Source organism: Bombus vancouverensis, chromosome 15 (assembly GCF_051014615.1).
Source record: "Bombus vancouverensis nearcticus chromosome 15, iyBomVanc1_principal, whole genome shotgun sequence".
Classification (NCBI taxonomy): Eukaryota; Metazoa; Arthropoda; class Insecta; order Hymenoptera; family Apidae; genus Bombus; species Bombus vancouverensis.
In genome coordinates this window covers 1,358,923-1,376,899 of record NC_134925.1, presented here as the reverse complement: position 1 = coordinate 1,376,899, position 17,977 = coordinate 1,358,923, and the positions used below count along the sequence as shown (strand labels likewise).

General features: G+C 33.7%; 4 protein-coding genes and 1 pseudogene across 5 annotated transcripts; all 5 read left to right on the top strand.

Moving 5' to 3' along the window:
* The first annotated feature begins 54 nt into the window (after positions 1 to 54).
* LOC117164339 (odorant receptor 13a-like) lies at positions 55 to 3,173 on the top strand. Its single transcript, XM_033347292.2, has 6 exons — positions 55 to 249; positions 419 to 671; positions 783 to 889; positions 1,068 to 1,376; positions 1,609 to 1,884; positions 3,111 to 3,173. The coding sequence occupies exons 1-6, from the start codon at positions 55 to 57 to the stop codon at positions 3,171 to 3,173; spliced, it is 1,203 nt and encodes a 400-aa protein (XP_033203183.1).
* A 1,846-nt stretch (positions 3,174 to 5,019) lies between these two features.
* LOC117164338 (odorant receptor 13a-like) lies at positions 5,020 to 8,241 on the top strand. Its single transcript, XM_076625070.1, has 6 exons — positions 5,020 to 5,214; positions 5,313 to 5,565; positions 5,730 to 5,862; positions 5,957 to 6,275; positions 6,486 to 6,761; positions 8,182 to 8,241. Exons 1-6 carry the CDS (start codon positions 5,020 to 5,022, stop codon positions 8,239 to 8,241), a joined length of 1,236 nt encoding a protein of 411 aa, XP_076481185.1.
* Positions 8,242 to 8,816: 575 nt separating this feature from the next.
* LOC117164380 (odorant receptor 10-like) lies at positions 8,817 to 11,127 on the top strand. The gene is made up of 5 exons (XM_033347381.2): positions 8,817 to 9,188; positions 9,485 to 9,737; positions 9,846 to 9,946; positions 10,195 to 10,527; positions 10,753 to 11,127. The coding sequence occupies exons 1-5, from the start codon at positions 8,994 to 8,996 to the stop codon at positions 11,125 to 11,127; spliced, it is 1,257 nt and encodes a 418-aa protein (XP_033203272.2). The 5' UTR covers positions 8,817 to 8,993.
* Positions 11,128 to 11,990: 863 nt separating this feature from the next.
* Positions 11,991 to 14,250, top strand: LOC117164381 (odorant receptor 13a-like; annotated as a pseudogene). Its single transcript, XR_013060125.1, has 5 exons — positions 11,991 to 12,185; positions 12,408 to 12,660; positions 12,882 to 13,424; positions 13,673 to 13,948; positions 14,122 to 14,250. The product of XR_013060125.1 is annotated as an odorant receptor 13a-like (transcript).
* A 1,773-nt stretch (positions 14,251 to 16,023) lies between these two features.
* Positions 16,024 to 17,913, top strand: LOC117164376 (odorant receptor 13a-like). The gene is made up of 6 exons (XM_033347377.2): positions 16,024 to 16,218; positions 16,295 to 16,547; positions 16,624 to 16,727; positions 16,813 to 17,139; positions 17,272 to 17,547; positions 17,620 to 17,913. Exons 1-6 carry the CDS (start codon positions 16,024 to 16,026, stop codon positions 17,683 to 17,685), a joined length of 1,221 nt encoding a protein of 406 aa, XP_033203268.2. The 3' UTR covers positions 17,686 to 17,913.
* Positions 17,914 to 17,977: the final 64 nt, after the last annotated feature.

Sequence of the window (17,977 nt, the reverse complement as noted above, 5' to 3'; positions counted from 1 at the left end):
TGAAGATTCTCTTGTAAATTGGAGCTTGGAGCACACTACCGTTGAAGACTCAGAATGAGCTCGAAGAAAGGCAGAGATCTGTCAATCACCGTCGTGTCGTTCTACATGAAAATCGTTGGCTTTTGGCTGACGAAGAACCATGTCGAAGAACGTTGGAGGATCTTTGCTATGATTTATACGACTTTCGCAATTCTCGTCGCCATCGTGGTCGAAACGAGGGATCTGTACTTCACTTGGGGAGATTTTAGCGTAAGTGAAAAATTCAATTTTGTTATAGTAACATGAAGAATAATTTTTCGAATGAACAATTTTACGGATTTGAACACTATTCGAAAGATCTATTGGATCAAAGCAGTTTTTGCTCTGGCGGTAGTTTGGAAAATAGCCATCGTGTACGTGTACTGTTATTTGATTATAGGGTACTGTATACATCGTGTGCAACCTCGTAACTATTATTCTCGTTTTGTTCAAAATTTTGGTTTGTTTTGTATACAAAAAGGAGTTGCTTAGTTTGATACAATACGCGAAAACGAATTTTTGGCATTCGAATTACAATTCACACGAACAAATGATTGTGGATAGGTGTAAACGTACTTGTACGGTTCTCGTTTGCGTCTTCACTTTCTTCGCTCAAGGAACAGTTATCTCTTACGTGATAGGACCAATTCAAGGTGAGACATTTATATACTCATTGCACAAAGAACGATATATATTGTTAATTAGCTTTCTTGATTAAACGAAATTAATTAAACGAGCTTTGCTAACGTATTTATATTATTCAGCAAATATTGGAAGAAACGAAACAAATCGAATACTTCCATTCAATATATGGTTGAACGTACCAATATGCTACATGACGCCATACTTTGAGGTCGAGTTTATCATACAGGTACTAAGAATTTGTTAGTTGTTAAAAACAATTAAAAGAACAAATGTTTTAATTTGCCACGACTATATTTATCAAAGTTAATTTCAAATATGTATATTCCAAAATCGCGATACATAAATTTAATAAAATCACGTATACGCATATGACAAAGATAAAATTACATCTTGCGTTTCTACAGGTTTTGTGCCTGTATCACGTTGGCGTATGCTATCTTTGTTTCGATAATATTTTATGCATTATGAATCTACATACTGCTGGACAGTTTCGTATCTTACAATATAGACTTGAAAATATGTGCGGTGAAAATAACAACGAAAAATTGTCGTACAGCATATGTAAATATATGAAACTTAAAACTTACATTCAACAACATCAAATGCTCATTGAATATTGTAAGAAACTCGAGCAAGTGTTTAATTTGATTGTGCTTGGACAAGTATCGCTCTTCAGCTTATTAATGTGCCTCGATGGATATTTAGTACTTACGGTATGCATAGTAGTATCTATATTAAAAAAAAAACTGTGCCGTAAAAATAGAAATTTAATGTTGAAAGAATTCTAGTTTGCTTCATAGCAGTAATAATTTTTGATATTACGATATAGCAACAATTCCAATCTTCTTTATTTTTCGTGAAGTTGCAAAAAATTCTCGTAGGAGAAAGTAATATGTTTTTAGTTCGTTACAGCGATTTAGGATACAACAATGCAATTTTTCACAGGAAGACGCTCCTCTTATGAGACGCCTTATTTTCCTATTTCATATAACGGGTTGCATGTGTCAACTGCTGATGTTCACCTATAGTTGCGATTGTCTAATACGAGACAGTACGAACGTAGCTAATGCCGCCTACAAAAGCTTATGGTCGTTTCTACCAATGGACAAATATGGGAAAATATTACGGAGAGACTTGATGTTAATTATCATGAGATCTAATATACCATGTTGCCTGACCGCTAGTGGATTCTTCATCGTATCATTGGAAACGTATACTGGAGTAAGTACATTACACTAGTTCAATCATGTGTTTCAATCATGTGTGGATCCCGTTTCTTCGTGCAAACTGAAATAAATAAATACTACTATTAATTTATCCCTTTCACCTAATCTGATATAATAATACTAATTCTTACACTTCCTAGCGAATATTTATTTTATTTTCAGGATATTCGCTCGTTATAACGTTAACATTTACTTATATTGATTTCTTTATTGTCGTTTTAATATCATTTCGTTGTAAATTTTGAGCGATGCAGTGTTACGTTTTACTTCATAGAAATAGGAGAGGAGATGGTACTTAGCTTTGCCTAAAAAATCAATGCTACCAATAATGTGGAACTTTGGCCCCTTATAATCAATATGGCCGTATTTAATGGAATATCCTTAGTAAATTCATTATTGCTCTTATTGTATGTAAGATAATATTACTTGCAAAAATTACAAATATAGTATTCATTTTTATATCCAGCGTGTTCGTTGTGGATTCATAATTCACACGATCGACATCGAACTTGCATCTCACCATTATGATCATCCGAATACTTGTGAGAAGGAAACTTGGCGGTCGTTACGCTTTTGTTTGTTTCAAAAGAGTAGAATTACCCAAAGAGACTGGCGTGTGCGAATGAGGTGAGATTTCCTCCGCAATCAACCTACGGCATATATTGTCCTTATATGCAGTAGGGAAAAATATAATAGTATCGTACCCCATAGACTATAAAGAGTGCAGCGTTCCATATCCATGCTACCCTCGAAACAACGTTATTTTCTACCCGTATTTACAAGTAATAACTAAAAAGTTTCATAAACATTATTGTTGGCGTGATATAAATTTGCTTTCAAAGTACAGTGACTATACCAATCACATTATTGCACAATATATGATACCTGAATATTATTGTAAGATTACAAGTTATTAACAGAATTCGACATTATCAGCTTTCCTTTTCCTCTCCTCAACATTTCCTACGTACGCAGAACATATTTTCCAACATTTACAACTGTAATATGACGCGTCATAAATTATTAAACGAGGAATTAGTAAGTAACAGTTGTTTTATAAGTGTTCTTATTTCCCTAAAAAAACTTTTTTTTTAAGTACTTGTAAAATGACTTTATCGTAACAAGCACAATGTCTATTATTATTATTATATCAGATACTCTTTAACGAGTTATAAAATCATGATAAAAATTTAATCTATTGTGTTCCTTTGCTGTTTACAGATTCTAAGTTCCGCGGCATCGTACTTCACGTTGTTGAGAAATCATGCAAGCGATACGTCTTAAACGCAAGTACCAACAACATTTTCGAATAAAGTTCCAAGAAATTTAAATGTTTAAAAGCATTTAGGTATTTATTTACTTGATATTACACAAAAATATCAGTTGCTTTGCCTAACCTTCATTCGTAGGCTGTGTTTCCAGGAAATGCAGTTACTCCGATCAATATTCGGACACCCTTCGAAACGGAATAACTTTTTTAAAATTGAGCCAAACGGTTTGAATTTCTTTTTTCTTTTTCTTTAAGTTGGAAGGGTTAATTCACTGGACGACGAGCGCCAAAATGTTGAAAAAGTTACAATTGGTCGAGACCTCGGAGAAAATAATAAAGGTCGCTTTTTACTAATTTCTTATGCAAGAAAATACCAAAGGCGAATTCAAGGCAGTCGTGTTTACAGCACGTTCTGTAGATTCGGAAATGCCGAGCTCGCGTGGTCTTGCTTCGAAAACCGTGGAGCTTTCCGGTGCATCAAGGAGGACCTGCCCCAAATGATATGGATGACGACCGTACAATTATCGAGAGGTTCTTTTTCGGCAATTACAATATTATCGAAGAATTCCTTATATATAATAGACATAAATCTTCGAAATTTGTTATTCAAATTTTCATTGATTCAAACATTCAGAACCAGATAAAAATGTTGTAAAAAGCGATCTCACCTTTTTCTTTGTGATTCGGATTAATTCCGCGAGATTCTCAAAAATTGTTTGCACGTCATCTGGCAAACTAGCCCTTCTAGCTTCTCAAAAAATATCAAACCGTCTGATCCGTTCTTTAAAAAGTTATGCTATTTTAAGGCGTGTCCGAATATTAATGGGAGCAAATGTATATTTTTCTTAGACTATCTCGTTTATTCGATTCTTCGTTCATGTCAAAATGTAGTTGCTTTAAACAAAACTTAAGCCTTTCTTGTCAAAAATATCAATGGCAAACAATTTTACATTTACATTTTAACCGGAACAACTTAATCGTTTTATCTATTTTAAAAGATCAATTCTTTCGCGCGAATTTGCAATACTAACAACAAAGCCTAACTACAATACTATTCTATACATTTTGATAATAAATAACAGACTATTTCTCTGGAATAAAGAAATATAGCAATAAACAGAAGGATTTTAAAAATATTTTATTTAATACGATAATATGATAATACGATTAATATTACCTCTACCATTCTCTATTTCATTCCATAAATATGTCTTCGCGTAAATTCACCTTCCGCAAGTACTAATCTGTAGCACAGTTGTCATTAAAACGTGTCACACTAAAAATATATAATTAATTAATGGATGATAAATGAAAGAAGGAAAGTTCTTGCCAATTAATTCTGATGATGAAGGAAAACATGCGTTATAAGCTTCAAGACACTGTCATATATCATTTAACATTAACATAACACAATTAACATAACTAAATCACTAAAACACAAATAAGGATAAAAATGACAAGTTCTTGTGCTCAAAAACGAATTCAAAGGGTGCAACTCGATTACACAACGTTCTTCAAAAGTTTCCATGAAATGAATTATCTAAACAGTCGCACGTGTATTGTAATACACGTTATCCTCACGTCTGAACATTCGGCGTCTCCGTGGAATAATACACAATTTATCGATCCGTCGCTGCTTTTCCTTTTCACACGATGGAACAGCAATTGCAATGACGTTCAGAATAACCAGTTGTCCGGGAAGTATAATATGCAAAACGAGCCAGATAATCAAGTCGAAAGCGATCAAGGGATCAAAGTAATATCGTATCACTGTATCAGTCACTATAGATATCGATGATAAGCAAATTAGAGGCTTTCGATAGAATCGAAGAATGAGTACTCCATCGTCGAAGACTCAGGATGAGCTCGAAGGAAGTCAAAGATCTGTCTATCACCGTCACAAGTTTCTACATGAAATTCGTTGGTTTTTGGCTGGCGAATGATTATGTCGATAAACGTTGGAGGAACATCGCCATGTCGAATACAATATTTTTTATCTTCGTTGCCATCACGATCGAGTTGAGGGATTTGTACTTTACTTGGGGAAATTTTGAGGTGAGTAATGAAACAAATATGGACTAAAGCAAATTTTCAACTAACAATACCATAAAAAAATGGCTTCTAAGTTTGATTGCTGAATACTTTTATTACAGGATACTATTTATACCGCGTGCAACGTTGCGACTATCGTTTTAGTTCTACTCAAGACCTTTGTCATATTTATACATAACGACGAACTGCTTTATTTAATTAATTACGCGAAAACAAACTTTTGGCATTCGAATTATGACTCCCACGAGCAAATGATTATAAATACCTCTAAACGTATTTGCACTTTTCTCGTTTGCTCCTTCGCCTTTTTTGCTCAGGGAACAGTCGTCAGCTTCATACTAAGACCTATTTTGGGTGAGACATTTACGCAATCAATCTGCGAAAAATATGAAAATTTTCAGTACAAATTAAAACGCTGACGCAAAACATATTCTTAAGGAATTATTTTGTCGATATTGTTATTATATCAAATTGGAATTATAACAACTAACAAAGAGACGTGTTGATATGTTTTTCAGTAAACTATGGTAAGAATGAATCAGATAGAATACATCCGTTTAATATGTGGTTCGACGATTCATTAATGTTGTCACCGTATTTTGAAATAGTCTTCGTAATACAGGTAGAAAAAATTATTCATATAAGATCACTGTAAAAAATACTTTTTAACTATTGTATTTTAATCCAGAAATCGTACGATATTTTGGATCGTTTAATCATTATGCTCGTTTTTACAGACTTTTAGCGCGTGCCTAGTTGGTACGTGCTACCATTGCTTCGACAATCTTTTATTCGTTATAAATCTGCACACTGCTAGTCAATTTCGTATTTTGCAATATAGATTTTCAAATATGTGCAATATAAATGATCACGAACATTATACAACTTTGGAAAGATCATCGTACACTGAAGATAAATATGCAACGTTTAAAACTTACGTCAAACAACATCAAATGCTCATTCAATATTGTAATAAACTCGAGAATGTGTTCAGTGTAATAGCACTCGTGCAGGTGACACTCTTCAGCTTGATAATTTGCCTCGATGGATATTTGATACTTATGGTTAGTAGCAATCGCGTTTCATCGTCGTATTCCATTTACTTTTATTAGATTTTTTATATTAATTTCGTTCCTTCTGCTGCAACATAACATATAATAATTATCTTTTTATTTCTTAAAAAATTAAACAAAATACTTACGAAAAGAAGAGAAATTATATTAATAATAGCTTTTCCTTTATTCGTTGTTTTAATTTAATTATCTCTTCTGCAGGAAGAGATTGCTCAAATAAAACGTCTTACTTTCATATTTCATGTAATGGGTTGTATGTGTCAATTATTAATGTTCACGTACAGTTGTAATTGCTTGATACAAGACAGCGAATGTGTGATGAACGCCACTTACAAGAGTTCATGGTCGCCCCTGCCGATGGACAAATATGGAAAAATGTTACGCAAAGATTTGATGTTCGTCATGATGAGATCTAAAGCACCCTGTTGCTTGACTGCCTGTGGATTCTTCGCTGTGTCGCTGGAAACATATACAGGAGTAAGCAATATTGTGTACATCTTATAGCTATCGATTTAGTCTTTTTGTCGCGGAAACCTCGAAAGGAAAACGTTATTCGTCTAGATGTATTGTTAAAGTATCCTATAAACATTTAGATGCTTTATTTCATTAATAACGATGTAACATACATGAATAGAAATTATTCTATATTAGAGAAAATACATATGTATTAGGTCATCCCATAAGTTCGTGCCGTTTTTCAAGCGGTTATTTTTTGTTATTTTTTCTAAACACCTATGAATCGTTGTCTTAGGTATTTTCAGAACATTTGACATCTCTTCAACTGTTAAACTTCGTGATTTTTCAACAAGATCCCGAATTTTATTTTCGTCTGTTTGAGGAGGACGCCCGGAGCGTTCCTCGTCTTCTAAACAGAAATTCCCAGCTCTAAAACGTTGGAACCACTTCCTACAGGTGCGAGATGGAAGCGCATTTTCTCCGTAAACAGCACATATGTTTTTCGTGGCAATTGTTACAGAACTTCCTTTCCGAAATTCATACAACACGAGATGTCGAAAATGGATACGCATTTCATTCATGATTTTTTATTGTTAGAAGTCACTGTGTTTACTATATTACGATCTTATACCCACGAAAATCTGCCCTAGCCTGTTCTCGATCAGCTAAGCTCAAGTGCATTGGTCCCTTATCGCCGTATGTTTATAAATCGACACATGAAATGTATACACAAAAGTCGGCACGAACTTATGGGATGATCTAATATATCTTGTTTTAAAAAGAAATCAATTAATTTCTGTTGTACAATAATTAAACTAATACATTTCGGAAACGGTGTGACGGATGAAAGTAGCGTGAAATGTAAATTCCCAAATCTGATATAATAATATCAATCGTTATGCTTTCTACCAAATAATTTTATTTCCAGGAAATTTTTCTCCCCGAGATAGTTACGATGTTCAACAAAATTAATGTTACTTGTTCTCCTTATAAATTTTGAGCATCGTGGTATCATGCTTTCCCTTATTGAGACGTTACGAAAAGAAACCGTTGCAGTTCATGCATATTACGAATCAATTTCTCAAAAACGATACAAAGAAATTAATTTACCGAAGTAGAAACAGGAATATCTAACGTGGCCTTTTATTCTTCCAAATAAATCGCGTTATCTCTAAAGTAAGTAAACTTTTAAAACAACGATTAATCACAAACCCTATGGTAGTTCTTTGTAAGATATCAATTTTTTCTACATATGCAGAACAAGAATATGGGATATGCTGCAGTATATATTCGAGGAAATAGTGCGCATACTTGTATAAACTATCTAATGACGAGGTTCGTAAATAACAGTTGATTTTTTCACATGAAAGTACAATTATTATTATATCAGATTTTATTAAAAAGATACAACAATATCTTAATAGTTCCTTTGTTTTTGCAGATTCTAAGTTCTGCGGTGTCATATTTTACGTTATTACGAAATCACGCAGGCGATGCATAACTACTACGATACAACAGTGTCCGATATACAGAAAATATATGCGGGAGAATTTAATTTCAGACAATAGTTACATATGTTTTTGTTAAAATAGAAAATAAAATTAAAGAAATATTTCATTACCAAATAAATCTAAGTATGCATTGTACAGTGTACATTATTGTACATATTGTAGTTAATAACGTTTCGTATTGTAATCGTCCGAAATTGAGGTAAGTATTTTGTATTACACACAAGACTTCGCGCAACCTTACACACATATTACACAACTGTATACCTCATAGGTAACACAAAGGAAAAAAACAATTTTTCATAATAACCACAGTGCAATAACATCAAATAATTCCGATTTCACCATTTTCATTCTTCCTTTTTTGTAGCAACAAAACACAAAAACAAAGCGTTTTCCATTTTACCATTAATTTCATAAAAAGCAAACGACGTCTAGCGTCTAGCTATATAACACCTCGCTTGCACCTTCAGTCCAGGAAATAATGATCCATAATACGCGCCGGCCCCATAAATAACGCAACAGACGTCAATCAAATACATGGTGAACCTGTTATTTTCTTTTTCTTTTTTTTACGTTTCGGGTTATTCGTAACACTTCCCTGACAAATAGATTAAAAACAAAGAAAAAGAAGAGAGAATAAACAAACAGCAAGAAATTAAAAACGCGAAGCAACTATAGTTACAGAGTTTCATATGATACGTAAGTGATAGCTTTACACGGTTGACGATCAAACGGAACGAACATGCAAACGGAACAAGAGTTGGACATATCGATGAGATTGTCGGCTTTCTTCTTAAAGCACATTGGCCTATGGATAGCTAATGATCCCGCGGATGAACGCCGGATGAAAATTATATTCACCTACACAATTTGGAATTTGATATTTGGCATGATCGTCTTGAGCAGAGATTTGTATTTTAGTTGGTTCTACAATGGCGTGAGTATATTCGGTCGTTTCATATTTATTGTATAATCGATCAATCGACTCACAGACAGTGGCAGTATTCCAAGAATTTAACGATGAGAATTCGTAGGAAAATAATATGTTAGAATAGAAGTTTAATTAGTCAATATTTTAATCACTGATCCATAGTTAATATTTACTTTAAAATAATTATCATTTTTTATAGACTAATATTGTAATTCCATTTTCCTGTATATTAACTGCTTAATTATTCATTCGATCAACGATATTTTTTGCTATATCTTATTACTTCAAATTATTAATTTTAGGATACGCTTTATGCTCTTGCGAATACTATGAGTTTGATACTGTCCTCAGTCAAGGTATGCGTTATAGTGATGCACAAAAAGGAATTTATGAACCTCGTCGTGTACATGGAACAACATTTTATGGCTGTTAAATACGATATTCACGAGAAAGAAATTTTGGATAATTGCAGAAAGATTTGCGCCCTTTTCATCTCTAGCGTTACCACCATTGGAATATGTGCTATACTATCTTATATAACCACGCCTTTTATTGGTAGGTTAAAATGTACAAGAACCAAAAACCTTTTTATTTAAAGTGTACACGATGTTTAAAACGTATAACGCATACGAAAGCAAAGAATGATTCACGCATTTATTGCAGCACAAATTGGAAACAATGAATCCACAAGGGAACTTCCATTTAATATGTGGATAGGTATTTTGTCACAATCTCCTTACTATGAACTAATATTTTTTGCGCAGGTATTTTAAATTTTCACATTTTCCTAGTAACTAGTAATTTAATCGCTTGTCTTTATGTTTGTATTTTATTCGTACCGAAATAAATCTCTAACAATTTGATATATTTACGACCAACCGAAAAGAAATAGACAGCAATGAGATTCATCTCGCTACTACGATATAAATATTGAAATTACTGAATATTCGATAAGCAGCGCTAAATTTCTACAACAAATTATATAAAAGGAAACGATTTTTCTTTCTTACAGATTATGAGTCTATCCTATATAGGAATCTGCTACTTCTGCTTCGATAATGTTTTCTGCGTCATGGCCATACACTTAGGCGGTCAATTTCGCATACTTCGATATAGATTTTCAGAACTGTGTAACATAAAATATCAGATAAGCGAGCAAGATAAAATGTCGATACTGACGAAGCATGTACACAGAACTTACGAGACATTTAGGAAGTACGTTCAACAACATCAAGCACTGATCAATTATTACAATTCGCTAGAAAACGTGTACACGGTGATTATACTTATACAGGTGCTGGTATTTAGCGTGTTAATTTGCCTGTTCGGTTATCAAGTGTTATTGGTTAGTATTTCACGTGTTTAAAACGCATTCATTGTGAATGTTTGTACATAATTCAGAAATGAACTTTCAGCGATTCATCTTTATTATCATTATTATAAAATATGAAAATAACAATAACCTATGTATATAGAAGAGTTCTATCGTACATAGAATTCTTCTCGCAGAAAAGAATTTCGATGTTCCGATAAAAGCATATGTTCTCTTTCAAATGTTACTTTTTCTTAGGCTAATACTAACTCTGCAAGACGTTCCATTTTCGTCTTTCTCCTAATCGGCGCGTTGTCCTTATTGTTTATGTTCACCTATAGCTGCGATGATGTAATAGAACACAGTGATAACGTTGCTATAGGAGCATATTCAGCGCTGTGGACGATTATGCCAATGAACAAACATGGGAAGATGCTTCGAAACGATTTGATAATGACAATAGAGCGGTCCAGGCGAGTCTGTTGTTTGACCGCAAATGGATTTTTTCCTGTATCGCTGGAAACTTATACTAAGGTCGGTACAATACCTATAAGAAACACAGTACGTTATGGTCTTCCTCGATTACCCAACGTCAATCTTTTCTTCCTCTTTTTTCTTTCTTACAATTGGTAACGAGAAATATACGAGTGTGAAAACGATCCACGATGTTTAAAATACATGTGAACGTTTTACAGATTTTGAGTACCGCAATGTCATATTTTACATTGTTAAGTAACAACGTAACCAAAAATGAAACATAATTAATAACAAACGTATCCGATTAATTCAGCGGATACAAAGCGCTTAGATTGTCTGGATGATTACAGGAAATCGTACGTATAGGTTTTTTAAAAAAGAAGACAAAAATAAAGATTATCTTTTCATGTACAGAATCTCAGGCGTACAATTACTAAATACCTTGTAATGTGATCGTAAAATTTCATTCATTTGCAAAGTATCCAAAAATACAAGAAAAATCATTTTTCGATTCATTTTCTCACATCACAGACCAATCTATTACTAATGTAACTTCAACTCACAAAAGAGTTATTCTCCTTTCGCTATATTCTCCACCTTTCGACAAAGACAAAGTAAATTGCAATTTTCTTAAATTGCATGCTATAGTTTACTAGGCTATTGTTAAATTTTCCTTTTGTAAAGCGACGCAGCTGTATGCCGTATGGTTCTCGTAATCATGCATAACGCATCAGTCCAATCCATACATTATTCGCCTCGTGTATCATCAATATCTTTTACTCCCTTTCTCGTTCTTCTCTTTTCTTCCTATTTTTCTTTGTTCTATTATCATTCTGCTAAATTATCGGCTATGGATGGTAATATGAAATAAATATGAAGCGAGCAATCGCTTAATAAAGACGCGGCTAGATCAAAGCGATTGATCGTCTCCGATACATTGGAACAATCAATGCAGAGTGTGTACGAGTGCACGAGTTCAATATCCGAACGTACAATAGCAGCCGGTTATTAAGAATACGATGAGTTTTATCAAGACTGACGATATATCTGTCAGATTGACGTCGATTTTTATGAAGCTCGTAGGATTATGGATGGCGACAGAACGATCCGAGCAACGCATTAGGAATATTACGGTGGGTTACACGTTGGTCGCGATCATGTTCGCCATGTGGTTGCAAACCACGGATATGTATTACTCGTGGGGCGATTTTAGTGTAAGTTCTTTTATATAAATAAATTGTGTATTGCTGTAAGTACATTTAAATTGCATTATATAATATAAATACAGTGTAATCTGAAAACTTTCGTGATTACGTTACTGCAGTAAATGCATGCATTATTTATACATAGTAAACAAATATACTCGCTAGAAATAATAGAGGCACTTCTATCTTTAAGCGATCCTATTTCTAACATCTTACATCGACTTTTCATAGGCCTGCCTTTTCGATGCATGCAATATATTGTCGCTAACAATGCCGTTTATCAAGATACTCGTTTTGCTTGCGCATAAAGAAGATTTTTTTCGTTTAATATTTTACCTGCAACGAAAATTTTTGCATGGAAATTACAACGATTACGAAAGAAAAATTGTAATCAGTTGTAAACGAAAGTGTACATTTTTCATTTGTTTCTTTACACTTTTCACTCTGGCCACTGTTGCCTCTTACATTATTAACCCACTTGTTGGTAAGTCGACTAATCAAGACGGATAAAAATATAATCTAATTTGAAAATCCTTATTCTTATTAAAATACAAAGTGTCTGTATGATTACGTTAAATAAAAATTTATGTTATTGTACACGTTTTTCCTCGTACAAAATTACTGGATATTTTACCATTATTATACGCATATATGCGTATATGTATATGTATATTAAGAAACAAGTTACTTAAATATCTGTTTCAGCAAATATTGGAAGAAACGAGTCAGACAGGGTGCTCCCATTCAACATGTGGATTGACTTGCCACTCACCGTAACACCATACTATGAAATAATATTCGTTCTACAGGTATTGTCATGTTATCGACATATTGTATTATCGTATAATCTTAACTCCAAAAAGTTCCCATCGTATTGAATAATATTACTTTGATTGAAACTCGTAGGTTTTATCTTTATATCATATTGGAATAAGCTACTTTTGTTTCGATAACTTCTTATGCATCATGAATTTACACGTGGCTGGTCAATTTCGAGTATTGCAGTATAGAATCGCGAACATGCCAGATTTAATGGACAAAGTGAAACAAAGTGGAGATAAAATATTAAATACGGGATCATCGTGCCTTGCGAATGAATGTTATAGCATTTTCAAAAAATATATACGGCAACATCAGGCGCTTATTGCGTATTGCGGGAAATTAGAGGAAGTATTCAGTTTGATTATTCTGGAGCAAGTATTGATGTTCAGCTTGTTAATTTGCCTCGATGGATATCAGGTGCTTATGGTTAGTATAGCGCGTTAATACGAATGAATAATTTTTATATGCATTTATATCTTTTAGATAGAAGATTTCTACGATCAATACAAAAATCCGAGGTAATGAGTTTTGAATTTCTAATATCATTACTACCTACAATACTTCGTACTATCAGCGTCATTTACAGTTATCATTATTACTTATGTTTATGTCTTGAGAATAGCGAATAACGTTATTACAATAATGTACGAATGTATTATAATATCTTTTTACAGGCAAACGCATCTACCTCGATACGCGTGATTTTCATTTGTCATATATTGGCATGCCTATGCCAATTGTTGATGTTCACTTACAGCTGTGACTGTATCATACGAGAAAGTGCGAGCATAGCCACCGCAGCGTACAAAGGACCTTGGCTAATATTGCCAATGTCCACAAGCGGAAGAATGATGCGAAAAGATTTGACTCTGATTATCCTGCGATCGCACATACCTTGTTGCTTAACAGGCAAAGGTTTCTTCGTCGTATCTCTAGAAACATACACTAGCGTAAGTAACACTGTAAAGCTGAACACTTCAATAAAATTATATCTATCGGTATACACATGGCCGCAACGTCTAAGCTTTAAACATTAGAACACGATTGAATTGCTTTGACGTGCTTCATTTTCTATGAAAAATATCGTGAAACTAAAATCACTCGTGTATTTCGTCTTTTGCAGGTACTAAGTACAGCCGCATCATATTTTACACTGCTGAGACAGCGTGAGACTCCGTGACATATGTTAATCGTGACAGTGTACATAGTGTAAATAGTGTCGTACATAGCCTTGTATAGAGATCAGTGTTCGTCCTTATAAATTATAAATTAAATTGATTGAAAAGGACTGAAATTCTGTAACAATAAAAATTAATCAAATATCAATATTACCTATCAGCTTCCATTAGATATATTACATGTACATGATCTGACCGTATCAAAACATATTAAATATTTTTCTTGCACATGAAAAGAATATCTGTAGTTACATTGTCATATCTTACAGTTGCGTCACAATATAAAGAAAAAGAAAACGAAACAAGTTCTTAACTGAAAATTCATTTCATTTTAACAATATACTATTGTATTAAAGTGTACGCATTTCGAAATGTAAGTAAGCATATAAAATTTTTTAAGACAATGCATACTGATATGATGATATGCATATTTTCGTTGCATTTCTGCAGGTTCTATGTTTATATCATGAAGGCATATGTTATTTCTGCGTTAATAACTTATTTCGCACTATATGCCTGCATGTGGCTACCCAATTTCGTATATTACAGTACAGAATAATCAATACACCGACTTTAGAAGGCAAGGATAAACTCGGCCAAGATTTAAATCCCGATTCTTCGGATAAATTTCAGGAATTTATCTCGTTAATCGACAAAGTAATTGAATTTAAAATTGGTATCACAAACAGAGATCACGGCACAAGTCGATCCGTTATCCTCATTTTCTCCGTTCTCAATTGGTACGCTGCCTTTCTAATGTATCAAATGATCACTGTTCTTTCGCTATAGATCTTATTCCCTGCCTTCCTAAAAATTTGATAAAAATTACAACTACCTTGTCTTACATGCTACGTTTAACATGCAAAGTTTCCCTTTCCCAAAGCAGCACAGCTGTTGACAGTGGTTGGATTTCACAGAGGGTCTCTTAATCCAGGAATCATGCATAATTCATCAATCCTGTTCATGTCCTGCGTATTATGTATCTGTACTACGTATAATAGTATGCCAAGGTTAACTATTAAATATATAAAACTAAAGAACGTATGAAAAAAACATAAAAATGTAAAAGTAAACGGGCGCAAACTTTTTAACGAAAAGTTTTAGAGAAATAAGATAAATAAGTTGGTCGATAGATTTAAAAAGATAATAAAATATATTATAATAGCACATATATACGTATATTGGTTCTTAGATAGGTAGACTTATATTATTTTTGACATTCCTAGGCAAACGCATCTAGCACGATACAGGTTTTAGGTATCGCAGCATCGTACTTTACGTTGCTAAAACAGTGTATAGAAGCCACTCCATGATACATGTTAATTCTATAACGGTGTACATAGCGTATAGACGTAGGTAGATACAGCAATTCTTTGCTGTACATTACACGTGAATTTTCAATGAATAAATAAGAGTATCAATTATCTATTGACCCATATGTGTTTGTATACGCATACCTATCCCACAATTAGCAATAAAAATATTCACAGACTTTTCACTATCACCAAATTAATGAACTCTTTCAAAATCAAATCTTCTTTTCTTAAAACGACATACAAGACGTCAACGTTCTTCGACAGACTGCATACATATATTAATCTTCTACTTACCCGTCGCCACATCCAACTGCCACCCACCACTCAGCCCTACGGTGAGTTTTAAATCATGCATAACTGGTTGATCGCATGCATTACGCAAAATATAAGGCGTACGAATAAGGATAGAGGACAATTGGAAGATCAAAGGCACGATATATCGATGCAATTGCTTTCGAAACTTTTCGAAAATTAATAGACCGACTCCCCTATAAATTCCGAATCGGTGTGTCTGATCGTATGAAATCCAATATGAGCTTGAAATATCATAAAGACGTTTCTTTCAGTGTAGCAGTTTTCTATCTAAAGATCGTCGGTTTGTGGTTAAGCACTAGCCTCGCTGAGAAATGGTTCAGAAATGCCTTAGTGACGTATACTGTTCTCGCAATTATCTTTAATATGTGGATGCAATTGAGAGGTCTTTATTTCTCTTGGGGAGATTTTAGCGTAAGTGTATCGGGAGTTGTACATAACTTGTAACTTTAACTTGTAGCTTGTAACTTTCTTAATGTTAATGTTTCAGGTCAGCACTTATATCGCGTGCAATAGTTTGGGACTATTCATGGATCTATTTAAATTGTTAATTATATTTATACATAAGAAAAAGTTTCTTTATTTAGTCGTGTATATGCAGAAGAATTTCTGGCATTTCAACTACAATCAGTATGAAAAATCGGTCCTAGCAGATGCGAAACGAATGTGCATCTACTTCGTCTGCGTCTTCTCATTTCTCTCTCAATCTACTATCTTTAGTTACATCTTCATGCCACTAATATGTCAGTCTATCAATTTTCTGGTTTAAATGGGTTTGTTTCTAAGAAAAGAATTAATTCATCGACAATCTGATTTTAGCAAATATCGGGAAGAACAAGTCAGATAGGGTACCTATATTCCATATGCACTTGGACCTACCATTGAATGTCTCACCATATTATGAAATGACGTACTTGATACAGGTACAATATTATTTCTATTTTACATAAAAATCTTAGGCGATTTCATGTATTTGTAAATAATATTGTAATTACTATGTGCGTACAGGCTTTGACTTTGTATCAGGTTGGCGTATGTTATCTTTGCGTCGACAATATATTTTGCATTATGTGCTTACATGTAGCTAGTCAGTTTCGCATATTACAATACAGAATAGCCAATGTGCTAAGCCTGAGAGACAAAGTTAAATTTGATCAAGATACAAACCTGGATTCTTCGGATGAATTTTACGCCATATTTAGAAAATGCATTCAACAGCATCAAGCTCTCATTAGATTCTGTACCACGCTCGAAGAGATATTTACAGTAATTATACTCGGACAAGTGTTAACGTTTAGCATATTGATTTGTTTCGTCGGATATCAAGCGCTTCTGGTTAGTATATTACAAATTCAACGTTACTGGTTTTATGCTTCTCGTTTAAAACGAGATATTCGATTTGAACAAATTAAATATCTCGTCGTCGTTGCTGTAAAATTTACGCTCGTAATGCATCACGATGCACAGGTGAAGCTGTCACTTTCATGGCGCATTTCTCTCGTATCTTTCTTAACGACTAACATATGTCAGCTATGGATCTTCACGTACAGTTGTAATGCCCTAGTAGAAGAAAGCATGAACACTGCTAATGCTGCGTACGCTGCACCATGGATATATTTACCAATGGACAAGTTTGGAGAAATGACACGAAAGGATTTGCAACTCGTACTCATGAGGTCGAGACGAGCCTGTTATCTCACCGCCTGTGGCTTCTTTCCTATATCCCTGGAAACTTTCACCAAGGTATTTATTAACGTCGTTACTCTCGTCGTTTTCTATATTAATTAATAACAGCATATTTTCTTCGTGTCACAGATTATGAGCTCCGCAATGTCATATTTCACTATACTAAAACAGCGAACCGTGGATACAATAGAATAATTCCTCCAGTTTTCATTTTATAGGCGTACACGTTTAAGCAATGTTGAAAGCGAAAAATTTATTCTTTTTGACTTAAAAATGTTATTATCACAAATCTATGAGATCTATAAAATATTAAAATAAATGGTTAGAAGAAATTTGATTATATATTTCGGAGATGAAAGAACATCGGGATTTCCCGTCCGGAATGTTGGGAAAAAGCCCAATACCCTAGTCCAGACTTTTACTATAGCTACGCTTAAGTAATAAAAATAAGAAATAGTTTTAATGTTCCAATCTGACTTTATGACAA